This window comes from Ochotona princeps, chromosome X (genome assembly GCF_030435755.1).
Source record: "Ochotona princeps isolate mOchPri1 chromosome X, mOchPri1.hap1, whole genome shotgun sequence".
NCBI lineage: Eukaryota > Metazoa > Chordata > Mammalia > Lagomorpha > Ochotonidae > Ochotona > Ochotona princeps.
In genome coordinates, this window is record NC_080865.1 from 9,142,039 (window position 1) to 9,163,209 (window position 21,171).

Genomic DNA, 21,171 nt, shown 5'->3' on the forward strand with positions numbered 1-21,171 from the left:
CTGCCTCCTGAAGGCCCAGGGCCTTGGGACCCTGTACCCACATGGGAGACATGGAAGAGGCTCCAGGCTCCTGGCTTCAGATCAGCGCAGCTCCAGCCATTGAGACCACTTGAGATTGAATCATTGGACAGAAGATCTTCCTCTCTGTCTCTCCTCCCCTCGGTAAAAAAAAAATAAATATGAAAAAAAAAAAGAAAAAAAAAAGCTGCCTCCTGTTGGAATGTGCAGTGAGGCCCTGGTCCTCATGGTGTGCCATAGTCATGCTGAACAAAGCAGGGGGTGGCCTCTACCCTGACTCATTGAATGGATTGTCAGGGTCGTTGGGAAATGTCAGTCCCCCGAAGCCAGCTGCTCTGTTCTGTTCACTGGTAGGGCCTGGCACATATGGAGAGGTCAGCTGTGTGGAAGTCAGAAGCGCACTCAGCTGGCACAGAGTGGGGAAGTGACTGTCAGCATCTTTTGGCATGATGATGGGAGAGCCAGGCGTGTGCCTGGGGCTCTGGTATATACTTAGTGGCTACCCATGATTTTCCTCGGCTTCTCTAGCATGGTGGTGACTACAGACACCCCTTTCCCCCAGCCCCCTGCCCCATCTGAAGGAAGGACTTACTATGCAGCTGCAGGCAGAGCTGCTGGCAGGCAGGCAGCTCCTGTGGCTCCTGCTGCAGACAGTCACGCCCTGCCCAGGCCCGGCCTTCCACTTGAGCGACGCCAATGCTCCCAGCTGCACCTCTGTGACTTTGACCTTCAATGCAGCTTAGTGTGTGTGTGTGTGCTTGCACACACACACACACACACATGCTGGATCCCACCTCCTTCTCTTTCCCTTTACAGGAATTGATCCCTGATAAACATCTTGTACTCCGAACTCCATCTCAGACTCTGCCTCCAAAAAAACCCTTACAGTGACATGGATTCAATCCATTGTCCCAGTGACACCAGGGGCCCCAAACACTGCATCTGCCAAAAACATCTGCCTTGGGAGAAAGGAGATGGGCTGAAGGGGTCACCTCATGCATCAGCCAAATGGAACCGCCTGAGGAGTTGAAAGAATCAACAGGCTTGGGCCCTGCGCCGTGGCCTAGAAGTCCTTGCCTTGAACGCACCGGGATCTCATATGGCACTGGTTCTAATCCCAGCAGCTCCACTTCCCATCCAGCTCCCTGCTTGTGGCCTGGGAAAGCAGTCAAGGACGGCCCAAAGCCTTGGGACCCTGCACCCATGTGGGAAACCTGGAGGAAGTTCCTGGCTCCTGAGTTCGGGTCGGTGCAGCTCTGGCTGTTGCGGTCACTTAGGGAGTGAATCATTGGACGAAAGATCTTTCTCTCAATCTCTCCTCCTCTCTATATATCTGACTTTCCAATAATAAATAAATAAATGTTTTTTTTTAAAGAGTCAACAAGCTTACCTGAGACCCTCAGGCATGTGATGAAAGGCGCAGGAAGTAACCATGGGAACGTTGGTGACCCTGTGTTCTGGAAAACTCAGCTGAGCACCACCAAGCAGGTGAGACAGGAAGAATGTCCTGTGGCACTGGTGTCTATGTATTCAGAATGCATTTCCACTGAGTTCTGAAGGAACTAAGAAATCAAAAAGCTTAAGAGAGCAGTGGATTGGGCTTGGTGCGGTAACCTAGTGGCTAACGTCCTCACCTTGCACATGCCAGGATCCCATATGGGCACCGGTTTTGATCCCAGCGGCCCCATTTCCCATCCAGCTCCCTGCTTGTTATCTGAGAAAGCAGGATGGCCCAAAGCCATGGGATCCTGCATCCGCTTGGAACACCAGCTCCAGGCTCCTGGCTTCGGATAGGCTCAGTTCCAGTCGCTGCTTGGGGAGTGAATCAACAGATGGAAGATCTTCCTCTCTGTCTCCTCCTCTCTGTATATGTGACTTTCCAATAAAAATAAGTAAATTTATTATTTTTTTACTTTTCTAATTATTTTATTTCGTCAATCTTTACATAGTTGATTAGGGCACAAAGGTCAAGGGCTACAGGAAAGTGGCTAAAACCATTGCTTCCACAAAAAATAAATAAATTTAAAAAGAGAGAGAGAGAGAGCAACAGATGGACTGCATGTTTCTAGATCCGGAAAGTCAGTATGCAGAATCATGCTAGATGGGTGACGCAAGATGTTGCTCAACAGTGCTTCACGGAAAACTCAGCCAGATGTCATTGTGGCACAGCAAGTTTCTGTCTGCAGTGCTGGCATTCCATGTGCGCGCTGCTTCAGGTCCCGACTTTTCCAGTTTCGATCCAACTCTCTGCTAATGTCCTAGAAAGGTAGCAGCGGCTGGCCTTTGTGAGGGGTGGCCTGTGCCTTTGCACTCAAGTGAGCCTGCATGGTGATTTACTGGGCAGTAGGCTGATCTCTGCCTGTGGTTCCACCATCCAATATAGTCACCAATTCCTCTTTCAATTTCGCTTCCTGCCTGTTCCCTGGAAAAGCAGCAGAGGATGGCTCAAGTCCTTGGGTCCTTGCACCTACATGGGAAACCTGGAAGAAGTTCCTGGTTCCTGGTTCCTGGTTCCTGGTTCCTGGCTCCTGGCTGAAGCTGATCTGAAGATTGGCTCAGTTGTGGCCATTGTGGCCATTTGGGGAGTCAACCAGCGGGTGGGAGATCTGTCTCTGTGTCTTTGTAAATCTGCCCCTCAAATAAAAATAAATAGATCCTTCTTTAAAAAAGAAAAATTCATTTGTGTTTTAAAGAGATTTGTTTATTTTTATCTGAAAGGCAGATAGACAGAGAAAGATCTTTTATCTACTGATTCACTCTCCAAATGGCCATAACAGCTGGAGCTGAGCAGAACTGAAGCCTGGAACCAGGAGTTTCTTCCAGATTTCCCACATAGGTAACAGGGTCCCAAGGACTTGGAACATCCTCCACTGCTTTCCCAGGCCATAAACAGGGAGCTGGTCTTTTATAATATTTTAAATAATTTTTCTGTGTGAAACAGACTTCCCGTGGTTTGGAGCTTACTATCTATGGTCTCATGTCAGTACCCCAAAACTTTCTTGGATTTTTTTTTTAAGATTTATTTATTTTTATTTTTTTACAAGGTCAGATATACAGAGAGGAGGAGAGACAGAGAGGAAGATCTTCTGTCCAGTGACTCACTCCCCAAGTGACCGCAATGGCCGGTGCTGCACCAATCTGAAGCCAGGAACCAGGAACCTCTTCCGGGTCTCCCACGTGGGTGCAGGGTTCCAAGGCTTTGGGCCATTCTCGACTGCTTTCCCAGGCCACAAGCAGGGAGCTGGATGGGAAGTGGAGCTGCCGGGATTAGAACCGGCCCCATATGGGATCCTGGTGCATTCAAGGCAAGGACTTTAGCTGCTAGGCCATCGCGCCAGGCCCCCCAAAACTTTCAAAATTTAAAGCATTTCTGCTTTCAGATTTTCATATTGGAGATGTCTGACCTGTGCTGAGAGCTGACCGGATCAACCCCATCCTGCATTAGTATAGTATCAGCATGAAATGCTGGAGGAAAAAGTTCCAGAGACTCCAGCCAGAACCTTACTTAGCTGTGGTAGGAGGCCCTGTTTGGCTGCTTTTGTATAATGGTGTATGGAATTTCTAATCATTATTTCTTTTGATTATGGGCTGATATTATTGCCACTATGTGTTGATTTTGTTGTTGTTTGTTTGTTCTCTTTCAATAACTTGAGTATTTCTTGGGATTCAGTCTTTGATCAATGCACTGCTGTATTTTTGAGAAAAGGCTCTGAGGCAGAATTTGCCCATTTGTGACGTCTTTGAATAATGCACCTGAACACAGATTGAGTATAGTCAGGTCAAGATCTAAGAAGAACAGTCAATGTTGTACCTGCTGGCTGCTGAAATTCATTGCAAGAGAGAACACCTAAAGCCATGAGAGGATTCTTCCTTGAGTGTGTAAGGACAGGAAAATGCAGAGACCCTCCGTCCACTCTCTCTTTTCAGCACCCTCGTCCACTAACTGTCCACGAAACCTAATGAACAGGCATATTTTCATCTCTTAAGGTCTACTGTGACGATTGCCCCACTGGATCCAACCATGTGGACAAACTGGTCAGATTTCTGTTGGCTGTTGTCTCTTCTTTTAGCCAAACATGTGGTCTCTGCTACATGGGATATAGAAATCCCTGAGGCACTTTCAATGTCAAGTATGCCCTTGTTCAGTAAAAAAGTGTCTTCTTTGATGGTTTTAACACTTTCCCCCTAATTTTATCTTTTTTTTCTAAAAAAAATTATTTATTTATTTTTAAAATTTTATTGTTGGGCCCGGCGGCGTGGCCTAGCGGCTAAAGTCCTCGCCTTGAAAGCCCCGGGATCCCATATGGGCGCCGGTTCTAATCCCGGCAGCTCCACTTCCCATCCAGCTCCCTGCTTGTGGCCTGGGAAAGCAGTCGAGGACGGCCCAAAGCTTTGGGACCCTGCACCCGCGTGGGAGACCTGGAAGAGGTTCCTGGTTCCCGGCATCGGATTGGCGTGTACTGGCCCATTGCGGCTCACTTGGGGAGTGAAACATCGGATGGAAGATCTTCCTCTCTGTCTCTCCTCCTCTCTGTATATCCGGCTTTCCAATAACAATAATAAAATCTAAAAAAAAAAATTATTGTTTATAATGATTACATGGTTAATCAGGGTGGGAAGGATAAAGGTTTAGGGAAAATTGTGTGAATTTATTGTTTCCAAACTTGCTATTTCTTCTTGTTGCTTCTGGGGGAAGGGGAGAGACGAAGGGGGAAGCCACATATGATTTTCCAAATGCCCTAGTACCCAGGGATGAGGATCCATCACCTCATATGAACCCAGGGTCTTATTTTTATTAGAAATTCAGAGTCACAGAAAGGAGGAGAGACAGAGAGGAACATCTTCTGTCCAATGATTCACTCCCCAAGCGAACACAATGGCCACAGCTGAGCTGATCCAAAGCCAGGAGCCAGGAACTTCCTATGGTCTCCTATGCAGGAGCTCTTCCAGGTTTCCCACACGGTGCAGGGTCCCAAGGCTTTGGGACATCCTCAACTGCTTTCTCAGGTCACAAGCAGGGAGTTGGATGGGAAGTGGAGCTGCCAGGATATGAACCAACACCCATATGGAATCCTGGCACAGGCAAGGTGAGGATTTTGGCCACTAGGTTACTACACCAGGCCCTTTTCTTACATTTTTACTCATTTAAAAACTCTTCCTGGGGTCTGGTGTGGTAGCCTAGTGGCTAAAGTCCTTGCCTTGCATGCACAAGGCTCCCATATGGGTGCTGGTTATAATCCCAGCTGCTCCACCCCCATCCAGCTCCATGTTTGTGGCATGGGAAGGCAGTTGAAGATGGCCCAAAGTCTTGTGTCCCTCCACCCACATGGGGCCCAGATAAAGGCTCCTGGTTCCTGGCTTCAGATCGGCTCAGCAACAGCCATTGCAGCCACTTGGGGAGTGAATCATCAGATGGAAGATCTTCCTCTCTGTATATCTGCCTTTCAATAAAAATAAATAAATCTTGCTACACTCCCAGTAAGGGGTGTCGGTCAGCCAGCTGCCTGCTCTCAACCAAGAACCCAGGCTTGGATGTGCTGAGCTTGAATAAACCATCCTTGTGTACTTGGATCAACTTCAGACTCCTGGTGATTTCTGGGAATCTCAAAATCTGGGCACAACAAATGGGGGCTTGTCCGGGATCCCCAAGATCATCAGGACTCCACTTAAGGAGCATGTATGGACCTACAAAGTCTGTTCAGCTGAATAGTTCTGCATGCATTCAAATGGACTTACTGCTAAGGGTACAGTTTCAAAACTGGCTATGGGACCCCAAATTCTCATGTGCTAGATGGAAAATGTATGGATACATGTATGCTAGATGTCTTTCTGAAACTTTCAGTTTCAACATTAACCTTTGGGCCTTGTATTCTTAATAGATTACTTACTTTTATTAGGGGATGCATTAGTACAACTGATGGATCTGAAATCCCAGTACTGCCCTTGTCCTGAATCTGATTTAGAAATAGAGACCTGGGAGCCATGATTGGCTCCCATAGTTACTAGAAAGAGGGAGAATGAAGAACTTCAGTATCAAAATCCCAACCATTTGTTCATGGTTCATTGCTACTAAGAAACTGTGAGTTTGCAGGCCAAACAGCCTATGTGACCTTTAAAAAAGCAGTATTGGGGCCCCTGCTATCCATCTGGAAGAGCTGGAAGAAGGCAGCACCTCTTGACTTCCTTGTGGGCTAGGCCCTCGCACTCGCTGCTGCTTGCAAGAGCCAGAGTGAGTATGGGATGGGTTAGGCTAGGTTGCAGCACCTGCCAGTCCACATGACAGCCAGGTCTGGGGGTGGGCCAGGCAAGGCTGGGCTACAGCTCCTGCTGGTGAGAGCCAGAATGGGTGTGGGCCAGTCGAACAGGGCCACAGTATACTCTGCTGGCCAAGAGTCCATAAAATCTTGAGATCTCGTGTGCACAAAAGCTGGATAGAATGCAGGCTTGGCTGGGCTAGGCCACAACAGAGGTTGACACATGCAAAAACTGGGACTGGGGTCAGGCTTGACGGGAGTTATTGGGGGTTGCTCCAACTAGGCTACATCTGCTGGTATGTGTGAGGACTGGGTCTATGGCAGGCTGGCTAGGCTGGGCCACAGCACCTGTTGGTAAGGTATGTGGCTGGGGAAGAGCTGACCAGGCAGGTGCATCCACCAGTGTATGTGCAGGTGACAGACAGAACCTGACCCTGACCCTGCACTGGCTGATGCACACAAGTCAAGTCTGAGCTCACTCCAGGTGAGGTTTCTTGGGGACTCCCCAGGCAGACTGCTGGATTCACATCCTGGCCACAGAGAAAATGACAGGATGTGTGGTCTGACCTTGCAGTACATGTATCAAGACTGGGCCTCCTCAGTTGCTGATGCCCGTGCAGTGGACAGCATGCCCAGATGCACACAGGGGACATGATGGCCAGCCGATCTAGTCAGAAGGGGACATGAACTGCCTCATTAGAGAATGGAAAGCAGAACAAGACAGACAATTCTCCTGGCCAAGCTTTGCATCTTGTTCCTGGGTCTGTGGATGCCCTGAGGTGGACTCTGTCAACCAGTAAACCTTGGAAAGATTTTTCTCAACCCTAGAGCAATGAAACCAACAACTTTTCAGAATTATCAAAACCACGCAAGTGACATCCCTGGAAAACTCAATCTTTAAGATGACATCATGGGCCCGGCGGCGTGGCCTAGCAGGTAAAGTCCTTGCCTTGAACGCCCTGGGATCCCATATGGGCGCCGGTTCTTATTCCGGCAGCTCTACTTCCCATCCAGCTCCCTGCTTGTGGCCTGGGAAAGCAGTCGAGGACGGCCCAATGCATTGGGACCCTGCACCTGTGTGGGAGACCCGGAAGAGGTTCCTGGTTCCTGGCTTCGGATCGGTGCAGCACCGGCCATTGCGGTCACTTGGGGAGTGAGTCATTGGACAGAAGATCTTCCTCTCTGTCTCTCCTCCTCTCTGTATATCTGACTGTAATAAAATAAATAAATCTTTAAAAAAAAAATGACATCAAATGACGATTGTCCATCCCCAGGTGCTGATGTAGTTTGGCAGCAAGGAGTGGCCTCCTCCCTTCCTCCCCCAATTCCCGCAGATACAGGAGAAAAAAAAAAAAGCTGGAAATATTTGTCCCACTCTCCTTCCTCCATACTTCATCCCTCCCCATACATGTCCTTCTCAACTATGTGAACAACATTAAAAATAAAATAAATAAAATAAAAAGAAGTGGTGGTGAATCAGTCAAGAGAGGCCTGGGCTTAAATTTGGCCCACACGGACATTAGTGGTACCACTGTAATATGGCTGTAGTGTGCCAAAAGGACATCGATGGTAAAATAACAGAGGTACAGAGATAAGGTTAAGATTGAGGTCACTCAAGGTTAGAATGGAACACAAAGAGCATTAATTGTAAAACAGTGAACAGAAGCCCAAGTTCAAGTTCAGGGACATATCATAGTTACTGATAAAATAATATACAGATTTGATCAGCACTACATTGATTGGGTAGTAATTAACAAAGCCCCAGTTTCAAACATAGACCAGTGAGGCTCTTGATGGTAAAATAATTAAGGAACTGCACAGTCAGACAGAGTGCATGAAACACTTCATGGAGGCATGGATTTGAGGCAAGACTAGACTGGCACTGATGACGGGGGTGGTTACCAGAGCTCTAGATCTGATTTCAAAGCAAAGGCACAGTGACAGGTGATGGGCAAGTTAAGAGAGGCTCAAGTTTAACTGACAACATTATCTTGTTTATTTTTTATTTACTCAGTATTTATTTCTTCTTAGGTTGTAAGTCAAGAAAGGTGTCACCAAAATGAATTTAAAATAGAATATCACTCTGCCACCTCAAAATTTTCACAAGGAAACCCCCAAAATCATGCACAATATTCATGATCAATCGTCTTTAATCAGGCTCAATAGAGAACATGAAGAATGTGAAGAAAAGAAATTGTTGAGAAAAATGAGCCCCTGCCCTCCCCCCCGCCCGACACACAGCAAGTTATCTTGTCACCTGTACATCAGGCTTAAAAACTGAGTGTCCATTCTGTGTTGCATACTGTTAGGATTTGAATGTGTCCTCAAAACGTGATCCCTATTGTAACAGTATAAAGACATGGAGCCTTTAGAGGTAATTAGGTTGCGGGCTTTACCTCATGAATGGACTAATGCCATTATCAGGGGAGTGGGTTCTTGCTAAAAAGATGAGTACCCTCTTTTCCTGCATGCTTGCTTCTTCTATGTTCTCTTGTTGTATGATTCAACCATGTTATGCAACTATACATGTTATGATGCAAGAAGACCCCCGCCAGGTGCTAGCCTCCAGAACTGAGTCAAATAAACCTCTTCTGTTGAAGAGTTAACATGGAAGAGCTGGATTGCTACCTGTGGGAAGGCTTGCATCAAGGTTGGCTCTTGGCTGGTGACTGGGGACTTAGACTTCAGGAAGGGTCCCATCATGTCCAAACAAGCAGACAACTCATTATGGCTAAGCTGTACGAACAATGTGATTCATGACAAATGTCACCTTTCTTTTCTGGGAGTCTGGAACCTGGGTACATGCCAGGCTCAGGGTGTCGACATGACCAATCCCCCTTAAACAAAACAAACAAACAAAAAACCTGCACACTGAGCCTCTAGTTGACAATATTTCACATGTGTTGTTGCAACCCATTATGGTCCCTTAAAACTTCAGCCTGAAAAAAAAAAGTGCCTGCTCTCCCCTGACCTTGGTCCTGTACACGATCTTGCTTTGCTAATTTTATTCTATCATCTTTCTGGTGTAGTAAGTCATAACCATAAACGCAACCACACTTTAAATCTTAGGAGTCCTAGTTGCTCAGCCCAGGGCTGGGCTAGGAGCCTCTAACATACATGCATACATGAGTGTGAGATCACATGAAGACGCCAGCTCACGGATATCCCTAACTCATCACCATTTACTCTAGATCTGTCAGATGGAAGTACAAGTTAGAAACACTTTTGGCTGTAAGTAACCATTCTCCTGAATAACAGTGGATTAGACAGATTATTTTCTTTCCTTAGCAAAAGTGCAGGTGTTAGTTCAGTAGCTTAATAATGTTAGACCAGCCTGGGGTCTCTAGGACTCTGGGGAATGACCTTGGATGGTCACAGGTATTAGTTAGCCATAATACCAATTGCTGTACATGCTGCAGCACATGCAACTGGAGAGAAGCAAGCAGCTGCAGTGAGAGTGTCTGGCATTCTAGTAACTTAGGCCACTGACAAGGGACTTCAGTTACTTATCCCTATCAACACCCAGGGTCTTTCTTCAGGTATGAGGGTACTTTAAAAAAAAGTTCATGGGGCTCGGCGGCGTGGCCTAGTGGCTAAGGTCCTCGCCTTGATCCCATATGGCTGCTGGATCTAATCCCGGCAGCTCCACTTCCTCTCTGTCTCTCCTCCTCTCAGTGTATCTGACTTTGTAATAAAAATAAAATAAATCTTAAAAAAAAAAATTTCATGAAAATGTAATTAAAAGATAAGTTTGGGAATGACACTACCGCACAGCATGTTAAACTGCTGCTTGCAACACCAGCTCCAGCATCCCACATCGCAGCACTGGCTCAAGTTCCAAATGCTCCGCTTCTAGTCCAGCTCCCTGCTAATTTGGCCTGGCAAGGCAGTGGAAGATGGCCCAAGTGCATGGGGACCTTGCCACTCATCTGGAAGACTAGTATGGGGTTCCAGGTAGCTGGCTTTGGCCTGGCCTAGACCAGGCTATTGTAGCCATTTGGGAAGTGAACCAGTGGATAGATCTGTCTTTTCCTCTCCCTCTTTCTCTGTCTTTCAAAGATATATTTTAAAGGGAAGCTTACTTTGGTGCAAAAATATTCTGAAATCTTTTTTAATTAAAGAATTTGTGCATGGCACAACAACTAAACTGGCTAACCCCCACTTCCTTTAAACACCAAGATCCCATATGGGCACCAGTTCATATCCCAGCTGTTCCATTTCCCATCCAGCTCCCTGCTTGTGGTCTGGGAAAGCAGCAGAGGACAGCCCAAAACCTTGGGACCCTGTACCCATGTGTGAGACCTGGAAGAGGCTCCTGGCTCTAGCAGATGGAAGATTTTTCTGTCTCTCCTCTCTATAAATCTGGCTTTCCAATAAAAAGAAATAAATCTTTCTTAAAAAAATTGCTGGAAATGCTCATATGAAAGAACTATGCATGAATTTTAGAATATCTCTGCATCAAAATAAACTTACCCTGTAATTTCATTTTCCCTGGACTTTTTTGAAGGCTCCTCATACTGAACACCACTTTTTGATCGGAGTTGTTCCAAGGCTGGCATTTGGGCCATGGGTGGCCATGGGAGGTGATGAGGTTGGTCTCAAGGTTTTTCTGGGCATGGAGAGTTTCCCCATCATCTGAATCCCATAGAGGGATTCCCCAGTTCACCTTTGGGGTAAACCAACATGCTTGTCCCTGCACTGACAAGGGGGTTCCCAAACTCAGTGCCTCTGCTCCCTGCTTGTGGGTGGACAGCTGTGGGGCCTTGGCTTGGACTGTCAAGCATGCAGGGAGTTTGGGAGCCTCAACCAGCCCATCCTGAGAGCCAGCAGAATCCTGCAGCCCATGATGAAAGCCTTGGAGCAGAACTGAGTGTGCCCTTCACCCCTACACCCCCAGTCCTCTCCTTGCCACCACCTCCCGGCAGGCCCCATCGTGTCTCTCCCTGTGGTCTCCTCACTGACCCCTGCTGCCACCTGGGACCACTGTGCCCTGTCTTCACAGCAGCCAGAGGGAGCCTGCTGGGACCAGATCCCATCCCATCTTATCTCTGCTCAAAGCTGCTTAGTGAAGTCTCCTCTACTCAGCAAACTGAAAGTCAAAGTGTTGGTGGTGGCCCTCGGAGCCCTGCGGCATCTGGCCCATCTAACCTCACCATCACACTCTGGCTTCCATGACCACACTGCGGACACTCTCCAGCCCCACTGACTCAGCCCCTCTGTCTAGAATGTTCTTCCTCACACTATGGCTGCCTCTCACTTCATTCAGATCTTTGTTTAAATGTCAGCCTTTCAGGACAGGTTTCCCTGAGGCCATCACCCACTACCCATACTACTGCCTCCAGCTTGTCTCCTCAATCCAGTTGGTGCTGACACCACTCACCTTTAGCTGACCTGCTCCATTCGGATTCTCCTGTCCCCTGGAGAGGTTGCGTCCTGATGGACCCACAGGGAGCTGACAATAGCCTAAAGCTCCATTTAATCCCCACCACCCGCTGTGCAGTGGCTTGACTGCACCAAGCTCATGCACACTGAGAACACTTGAGGAGCCCACGGATGGGCAGAATCCTCTACCGAGGCCTATTTGAATATAATATAAAAGTGCTGAGTAGCTCAGGCATGTGTCGAATACTGTATTGAAAGTGAAGAACAGAATGGCTGCATGGGGACACTTTCATACCATCATAAAGTAAAAAAAAAAAATGCTGATGTTAGTCTGTAATTCTGTCTGCTGTTGTCTCCACAGGGCTGCAGATCCCACCACATCGCCACTACCCAGAAGGCTTCCTGGCACCACTGATTTGGTGTTCGGCAGTGCTTGCAGAATGCACAGCTGTGGAGAAGCTCTGGGATACAGCGGACATTTGCTAAGTGCTTGCTGAATGGATGAACGGACACATCACCGTGGGAAGACATGAATCAGACGATGGACCCCATTCCCCTTGGCTCCCGGAGCTGTGGGCTCTGCAGTGCTGCCTCCCGGGACACCCGGGAGCTGGTCCTCACCACCACCACAGACACTTTATTCACAACACAAAGCTGGTGGCGGGGACAGGAGCAGGGCCGAGCACAACCCTACTTCTGCTCCCGCCTCCAGACGATGACCATGCCCCTGGCATCACTGGAGGCCAGCAGGCTCTCGTCGCAGTTGAAGCTGACGTCAAGCACGGGCGCACTGTGGCCCTGAAGCTTGTTGACGGCAGCCTTGGCCGCCCGTTCCACGTCAAAGAAGTGCACGCACATGTCCTCACTGCCCGTCACTGTCCGGGTGAAAAGGAGAGGCTGTCAGGAAGCACTGGAGTTCCCTGGGGCCGGGGGTGGGGTAGTCCCTGAGGCGGCTGAGGTGCCAGGCCCCAGCATGGCTTCTCTAGGCCCAGGGTGTGTGAGGTCTCTGGGCTGAGCTCTCACACTGCCCCCTTTGAGGTTTTTGAGTCCCCAGCAGGAGGCTGTCTTTGAAGCCCAGGTGGCAAAGGGCATCATCAAGGTTGCTACCAGTCCTGGTCCCTGCTTGTCCCCAGCTGCCCAGCACCACCCATTCTCTCTGTCCTGCATACTCACCCACACAGGCTCCCTGACGGAAGGACATGAGTGGGCAGAAAATACTGCGCACAGGGTGGGAACTCTGCTCAATGGGGAAGCTCCTCTTCAGCTGTAGGGTCCCCTCGTTGTCCACCACCCTGAAGGATGACAGATAAGAGTGGCGGTCAGGGCTTGTGGCCTCAGCCCCAGAAACGGGCCCAGTATTGAGCATGCCTGTATCCCCACCAGAGTGCTTGAGTTCTCTGCCTTGCTCATCAAGTGCAGTGTGGAGATGAGGGCCTAAACCTCTGTGTGTGTGTACCTGGATGAGTGCGTGCAGGTTCTGACACACCCATGGGAGCCTCTGCAGAGTGGGGCTGATCTGCAGGGTGAATGAAAGAGATGAACACAGCACAGCATGGTTCACTGTAATAAGGACCTGGTGCTAGGGTTCCAGGCAGCTAGGCCAAGGCTTCCCTCACTCCACACCATGACAAAGGCTGGAAGGCAGAATCCCCTGTGGTGGGAGGGAAGAATGGGGCATGGCGGGGGTTGCGGGGAGGAATGGGCAAGGACCAAGGACTCAAATTTTATTAGACTGCTTCTCTTTCTTTTTTTTTTTTTTTCTTCGCCATACCTCCCCTTCCCCATCCACAATACGGGCCAAGCACAAGGCCACTGAGCTGATGTGTATGTGCGGGAGGTCTCCCTCTCTCGTTAGATACAAGACTGCAGCCTGTGGGAAGCAAGGATGCTTAAATTGACAAAGCGGACAGATGGATGGCTACGTTTGGAAAAGGGGAAGCAAAGGACCACAGTATAGTGAGCTGCAATCTTCTGGGCAGTGGTTTTTCAAGCCAGGCAGGAACTTTCCACCCCAGAATTTCAAAATTGCTGGCCCTCAGTAGGGCCAGCACATGGCTTTGTGAAATTCTTCCATGTCATTCCACTGTGTGGCCTGGCCTGAGGCCTTCATGTGGTAAGAAGCAGGTGTGAGTACTGAAAGTAAGCCACGCCTCCTCCCGCAAAGAAAACTGAAACAGGGAGAACAAGGCAGGGGAGGGAAAAGGAGTAGAAGGGAAAGAGGAAGAGAGAAAAGAAGGGACGGAGGGAGGAAAGAGGGAGGAGGGAAGGAAAGAAGGAAGGTTGGAGGGAAGGGATGGAGGGAGGAAGGAAATAAATGAAGGAAGGAAACTGGGCCTGAGCCTCAAGGGAATCCTTGTCTAATCTATGCCTGTTTGCTTAATTATATAAGGGAGCTGGTAACAATATGTACAATTGGTTGTTATAAGGATGCAGTAAGATGATATGCGAAAGTGCTTAAAAAGGGCCTGGTGGGCCTGATGTGTTGGCTCAGTAGGTAAATCCTCGTCTTGCATACACAGGGATCCCATATGGGTGCTGGTTCGTGTCCTGGCTGCTCCACTTCCCGTCTAGCTCTCTGCTTGTGGCCTAGGAAATCAGTCGAGGATGGCTCAAAGCCCTGGGACCCTGCACCCGTATGGGAGACCTGGAAGAAGCTCTTGGCTCCTGACTTCGGATTGGCTTAGCTCCAGCCACTGTGGCCATCTGGAGTGAACCAGCAGACAGAAGCTCTTTCTGTATCTCCTTCTCTAACTCTGCCTTTCCAATAAAAATAAGTAAATCTTTATTTAAAAAGGGGGGAGGCCCGGTGGCGTGGCCTAGCAGCTAAGGTCCTCGCCTTGAACACGCCGGGATCCCATATGGGCGCCGGTTCTAATCCTGGAGGCTCTACTTCCCATCCAGCTCCCTGCTTGTGGCCTGGGAAAGCAGTCGAGGACGGCCCAAAGCCTTGGGACCCTGCACCCACGTGGGAGACCTGGAGGAGGTTCCTGGTTCCCGGTTTCGAATCAGTGCAGCACCAGCCATTGCGGTCACTTGGGGAGTGAAACATCGGACGGAAGATCTTCCTCTCTGTCTCTCCTCCTCTCTGTATATCTGACTTTGTAATAAAAATAAATAAATCTTTAAAAAAAGGGGGGGGGGCTGGCCATAACATAGCAACTGCTGTACAGGTGCTTGCTACTACTAGGACTACTGCTACTAATGACACGTAATCCTCACTGTCATCATGTGAAGAGGGGACTGGGCGTACAGCCTCGGCGAAATGCCTGTGCTGCAGGAGGCAGGCTCTTGTCCCAGTCTGATGGAGGAGGCAGGCCCTCTACCACGTGGTGGCTGACAGGGACGCACCTGTAGAGCAGCAGCTTGTTGAGGCAAGTGTTGATGAGCAGCGAGGGGTCACGGGCCTCACGGCTGACCCAGGAGCGGGCGGAGATGCTGGTCACGGGGCTCCCCTCATGCACCACCAGCCGCTTGGCCTTGGTCAGCTTCCCTGAAAGGGAAGAGAAGAAAAGGCAAAGGGAAGGGCCACCGCTGTGCTCTGAGAGCGTGGGCAGGGGTGGGCAGCAAAGTGTGTCAAGGCGCAGGCCTGTTGTCCGCTTACCTGTGGCCATGTCGAAGAGGAAAGAGAAGACGCTGCCACGGTCATCGCCCGCCCAGAGCAGCCGGCCAGGGGCATCAAAGGACAGAGCGAGGACGCGGCCTGTCAGCTTGCTGGAGCCACCCTTCACTTTCTTGCCCGTGGAGATATTCACAACATGCACGTTGTGCTTGGCATTCCCCACCTGTGGATGGAACACACAGTCAATCATCCTGCTCCCAGCCAGTCCCTCCCTGAGTCTGACCACAGTGGAGCTCCGGCAGGTGGCACTGGTAGCTCTCTACTAGAATTTAATCACAGTGGGCATGTGGCACGTAGACCAGAAGGTGACTGAGGCATTCACTTCTCCCTAGCCAGCCCCTCTGGGGACAGTGGCTTATGTCACAAAGGGGCCTCGGAGCCATCATGCTGCCTCTTGGTTGGTGGCCTTACAGGTGGAAAAGAATGGAAAAGCCCTTCCATTCGAGTGTTCCCCCACCCAGGGCCCTGTGAGCAGCAGCTTGCCTGTGGTTGGTACCCCTATGCATCAGCACGCCCGCCTCAAGAGAGGTGAGCACACTCTGCATTTTCCTCCCCAGCTCTCCAAGCCGTCTGTCCTGCAATTGGACCACAATGGGACTTGGGGCTGGTGGACTAGATGATGTGCCAGCCTTTGCACTATGCTCCCCAGGATAAGCCCCTGCTTGGCCAACACTATAGGACTACAGCCAGAGGGGTCAAAGGGGTCCCTGACCCACGCCCCCCACCCTCGCTAGCCTGCCCCCCTCCCCGGAGTCTCCCAAAGCAAGGTCATTCCAGACCAACACTTGATCTCCCCATCCCCACCCCCATCTTGGCCTGTTTCCCTTCCCTCTGCCCACAGCGGGCTGGACCTGCATGGCAGGAATGGGTGTGTGTGGGGGAAGCTTTCTAGATTCCCCAGGCCATCCCCCCTTAGTCTCCGCTGCCCTGGGGTGAACGGGCGCCCTAGAGCCTGACCACAGTGAGGTTGTTGTTGACGGGCTGGAAGGTGCAGCAGAGCAGTTCAGCGCCATCGGGGTCAGGGATTTCCCGGATGCAGCGGCCATCCTCAGAGGCCCAGATGCGCATGGTGGCATCGAGTGAGGTGGACACAAGGATGTCATTGGAGAGGGACCAGGCAAAGTCGGAGACCCCGCGGGTATGGCCCCGCAGCACACGGAGCACGGTGGGTGGGGCGGGTACCAGCTGGCACAGGGAGATGCTGCCGTCCAGTGAGCAGCAGGCCAGTCGGTGTCGGTCGTCGTTGGCGAAGCGCACCCTTGGGACTGCAATGTCAAGGAGCAGTTGTGGCAGTCAGCACACTCACTGGGTACTTTGCATCTCTAACATGCTCTGTGGCTGTGCAGGGGGCAGGGCTGTGCTCTCCCTGCACAAGCACAGTAGCCTCAGCAAGATACCTTCCTTGGTTGGCACAGGGAACTGCTGCCCCACAGGGTCCTCTCCCGAAAGCTCCCTCCAACCTCAGCAGGTACTTCGCAGATTGCAAAAGCCACGTGCCATGTGTGCAAGTCCCTCTGTCTTCACAAGCCCCTGACAATCGCCAGGGCCTCGACAGCCTGCAAAGACCCATGCTTCTCCGGATCCCCTTCTGCCCTCCTCTGAGGGGGCACTGCTCATCAGCACAGGCTTTGAACTCTTCCCAGCGCTTCAGGAACCCCGTCAGCCTGTGGCCACAGTGCTCTGTGCACTCCTCGGGCCCTTTATGGTGCACAACCAAGCACTCAGGCCCTGGAGGCCACTTCCGCAGAGGGCTGCAAAAAGGCTCTACAGATGCTACTGCCTGCCTCGGAGGGGCGCCAGGGGCTTGCATTCTGGAAAAGAATGCATTGAGCGGTGGTCATGGTTTGGGTAGCTGCATAGTAATGCCCTGTCCGCCCTCCCCAGCTTACCTGCCTCATCCACGTGCTGGTCAAAAACATGGTACATGCCGGCAAAGGCGTAGTTCTCACTCAGTGACGTGTCCCCGGCCATGGCCCGACTGGCTTCTGCTGCTGATGTGGGTACCACACTGCCAGGGGGCCTGGGCCACACGAGGAAATGGACAGTGACAGGAAGGAAGTGCGTTAGGACTACCACCCTTTCAGGGTCCCTGTCTTCTCCACAACACCCTCCCCATAAAAACACCCCCCTCCCCAACTCGTCCCCCTGGCCTGGCCCTCAGCTGCCTCTGGGGCCTACCTGTCCTCATAGACAGCACGGTTCATCTGTGCCTGCAGCTGGTAGGAGCCACGGCTGACAGAGCGGCGGTGCCCGCGGGCTCCCAGGGCCCGGGGGTCATCCTCAAAGTCCTGCAAAGGGAGAGGTCAAGGGTGGGCTCATCTCCAACACCTGAGTTCCGGAGCTTTCCAAAGAGCTACAACCTGGTCTATTCTTACCACATGCCCTTCCACCTCCCCTGCCTTCCTGTGGTGCCTCTCTTACCACTTTCCCTGCTGGGCAGATAGTCAAGATTCTGAACACAGAAAGAACATGTTCTCCTGGGAAAGCCACTGGCCTCTGTCGTACCTCACTCAACTTTCAACTGTCACCTCCTCTAGGCCATCGTCCCTCCTCACCCCACTGAAAATAGCTTCCCTCTACTTCCTGCACTGCTTCTTTTTCATCTCCCAAGTCCACGTTAGTTTTCTAGTTTAGCACACGTCACTATGAGCCATTATGGCTTATCTGGCTTTTAACACACTTATTCACCCACTTCTCTTATTTACTGTTTGCCATGTTTACTGTCTACTGACTTTTGGGAGCTATTCTGTCTCAATCCTCTACTGGTGCTGAGAGGCTGGAACAGTGCCTTGTGCACATTGAAAGTACTTGACAGAAGTCCACGGAGTGGGGGCCAGCACTGTGGTATAGTGAGTTAAGCACTGGGTTGAGTCCCAGCTGCTGCACTTCCAAGCTAGTCTCTGCTATTGCACTTGGGAAAGCAGCAGAAGACGGCCCAGTGCTTGGGCCTCTGCCGCAGACTGTGAGAATGGATGGAGGATGGAGTTCTAGGCTCCAGGCTTCATTCAGCCTGGCTCAGCCCTAGCTCTTGCGGCCATTTGGAAAGTAAGCTAATGGATGGAAGACTTCTGTCTCTATCCCTCTTTCTGCCATCAAATGAACAGACTAAATTTTTAAAGAGTCCATGGGTGGGATGGGACCCATGCAGGACACGTGGCTAGCAACGTGTTTAATGAGCTCACCTCCATGCGGTCAAGGGTAGTGCGGCTGCTGCGGATGATGCTGTTGCTGTAAGCACGGGCACTGCCTGGCTCAGAGAGGGGTCCGTAGCGCTGGCCTAACAGCTGTCCCCTCAGCCTCAGGTACTGCCTACGCAGGGCTGGGGGATGCCCAGCTTTGGCATTCTCCCGGAGCAGCTGGCTGCGCCGGCGGATATACTGGGTCCGAAACTGTGGGAACGTTGGTGTGCGGTATGCGTTGTACCTGTGAGGTCAGGTGGCAGGGTGGACCGCAGGCACAGACCACAGGGACTTGATCAGTTCAAGGGACAAGGTAGAACAAAAGTGTGACTGGGGTCAGGGTGTTCATGTTTATGGTACAAGGTCAATCTCTGCTGGACTCAGGAGGGGGTGACTGAATCAGTGTACACCAGCCCAGCATGGTGACACAAGTTAAACTTCCATGGCAATGGGGAGTGGGTTGTTAGTGTCAGGTGGTGATGACGTGAGCATGAGTAGTGCCAATAGTAACACTGGCAGGGCAATGACGTCCCAGCTGCATCCTCCCCGCCCAAAGGCTTAGTTGCTTTGCCCATGCCCACATCAGATTGCACTTTCCCAGCATGCTGTGGGAACCCTCCCTAGCCACCTTCCGGGCATGCCCCCATACCCTGCCACAGGGCAAGCTTCCATTGAGCAAGCCCACACAGCCAGTTCTCACTTATTATTTCGCATGCACTAGAATAAGTTCTCCCAGCTTCCCACTTATCACTATTCCGCATGCACCAGAGTAAATTCCACTCCCAGGTGCTCCGACCCTGCGCCTCACCTCGCATCCACTGCTAATACTTGCTGCCACACCGCGGCCATTCCCCGGTCTCCTCCTCTGGCGTGTCAGCCCGCGGAAGCCTGCAGGAGAAATGCCTGGAATGTCAGCGTCCCAGGCGAAGAGCTCTAGTTCTGCCCTTTCCGCCAAACGACAGTTGCCAGAGAAACTGAGTCCCGTGAAGCTGGCATGTCACGAAATCCCACCCGACTGTTACCATGGTCATCACCCCAGAACTACTGTTCCTAGACAGAGCCCGAGGTGGCTCGCAGCCCCGATTCAGACCTGACCCCGCCCCTCCGGGTCGCCATAGCAACGCCCCCTTCCCCCACCCAGCAATTTTTGTTTGACAGTCCCCGCTCTTCTGGCCCCCCGCCGCCCTCCGCCTTCCCTTCTCGGGTCCAAAAGAATAGCCCAGGATCGAGGACCACCTCCGGGGCTGCCTCCGGCTCTTGAGGCCCCCCGGGGCGGCGGGAAGACCACTGTCACCCGTTTCTTTTGGTCTCGCTTCTTCCTCTGTCAGGCTCCAGACAAGATGGCTGCCTGCTACCAGAAAGAGCTGCCGAGTGCAGAGTGCATCGATAGGAGCCCTTCGCCGGGCGTGGGAGTTCCGCACGCGCACTGAGGGACGGTAGTGCCGCCCCGGGACTGAGACTCCACCCCTCGGGCGCCACCCTCTCCTGAATGACACTTTTTACCCGGGTGAGCCAGTTCATTACTCACTACAAATCAGAAATACGACTTTCAGAAACAGAAACAAACAAAAAAAGACTTTTGAAAGAATAATGCAAGAGTAGGCTCTTGGTCTAGCAAAACTAAATAATAGAATAAAGTATCACCGTGGACGCCGAAACCCTTGGAAAGCTCTTCAGTTCCGGAGTGACTTGACTGACAGGCCTCCGGACACTCCCAGGATAAGTGTCGGTTGCGTGGGTATAACTGGGAGTGGTTGGGTTCCCATGCCCCCACGGGGCTGGAGGCTTGTCTCTATAGGCGCAGAAATACTAACTCAGAACAGGCTTTGCGGTTTGGATCCAAGTAGGCTGTTCGAAGCTTAGTTTCACCTTGAACAGGAAGCTGTAGCTCAAACTGTTCACCTTAACATCGTCAGAACACAAAATTGACAAGATTGGGACACAAAGTTAAATGGTTTGTAACTGGACCTTAACATTTTCTGACAAAAATTTTAAAGCTTAGTTTTGTTTTGCTTGAGTCGCCTTGGCTTATGAGCAAACTGTTTCCTTTTTTTAGTTGTTGTTGTTATTATTATTATTGAGGCACATTTATAATGAATGACAGGTCTTCTATCTGTTGGTTCACTCCCGAAATGGCCACAATTAGTGCAACTGAGCCTATCTGAAGCCAGGATCCAGGAGCTTCTGCCACGTCTCCCACGCAGGTGCAGGGTCCAAAGGCTTTGGGCCGTCCTCCACTGCCTTCCCGGGCAATAAGCAGAGAGCTGGATGGGAAGTGGCACAGTTGAGACTCAAATATGGGCTGCTCGTGGCTGCCAGGGGGACACTAACCTATTGAACCACCATACCAGCCTCAAAGCTTAGTTTGTATGCTATGTTTATTTTATTATTATTATTTTAAATTAGAAAGAGAAAAAGGGAGGAAGGGAGAGAGAGAGATATCATTTGCTAACTCAGTTCCCAAACTCTCACATCAGCTAGGGCAGTATAAAGTAAAGCCGGGCAATGGGAACTCAATCAGGGTCTCCCACGTGGGTGGCAGAAGTACAAGAACTTGAGCCATCATTGCTGCCTCCCAGGAAGCACATTAACAGGAAGCTGGAACTGGGAGCACAGCCTGGACCTCAACGCAGGCACTCTAATATGGGATGCAGGCACTCCGAGCAGATATCTTAATCTTAACCACTACACCAAATGACTGCATCTTTTTTTAAAAAAA

General features: G+C 50.8%; 1 protein-coding gene across 4 annotated transcripts; it reads right to left on the minus strand.

Annotated features, from left to right (window-relative positions):
• Positions 1-11,882: 11,882 nt before the first annotated feature.
• WDR13 (WD repeat domain 13) lies at positions 11,883-20,160 on the minus strand. Of its 4 annotated transcripts, none has more exons than XM_058658561.1 (10): positions 20,097-20,160; positions 19,261-19,340; positions 18,456-18,696; positions 17,452-17,561; positions 17,163-17,293; positions 16,231-16,538; positions 15,256-15,436; positions 15,003-15,144; positions 12,828-12,946; positions 11,883-12,529 (listed from the first exon to the last, which is right to left on the minus strand). In XM_058658561.1, exons 2-10 carry the CDS (start codon positions 19,299-19,301, stop codon positions 12,345-12,347), a joined length of 1,458 nt encoding a protein of 485 aa, XP_058514544.1. In that variant the 5' UTR covers positions 19,302-19,340; positions 20,097-20,160; the 3' UTR covers positions 11,883-12,344. The 4 variants fall into 4 exon arrangements, with proteins under 4 accessions (XP_058514544.1, XP_058514543.1, XP_058514547.1 ...); XM_058658560.1 differs by lacking the exon at positions 20,097-20,160 and adding an exon at positions 19,689-20,025; XM_058658564.1 differs by lacking the exon at positions 20,097-20,160 and adding an exon at positions 19,689-20,023 and having other exon boundaries at positions 18,456-18,743.
• Between the last annotated feature and the right edge of the window lie 1,011 nt (positions 20,161-21,171).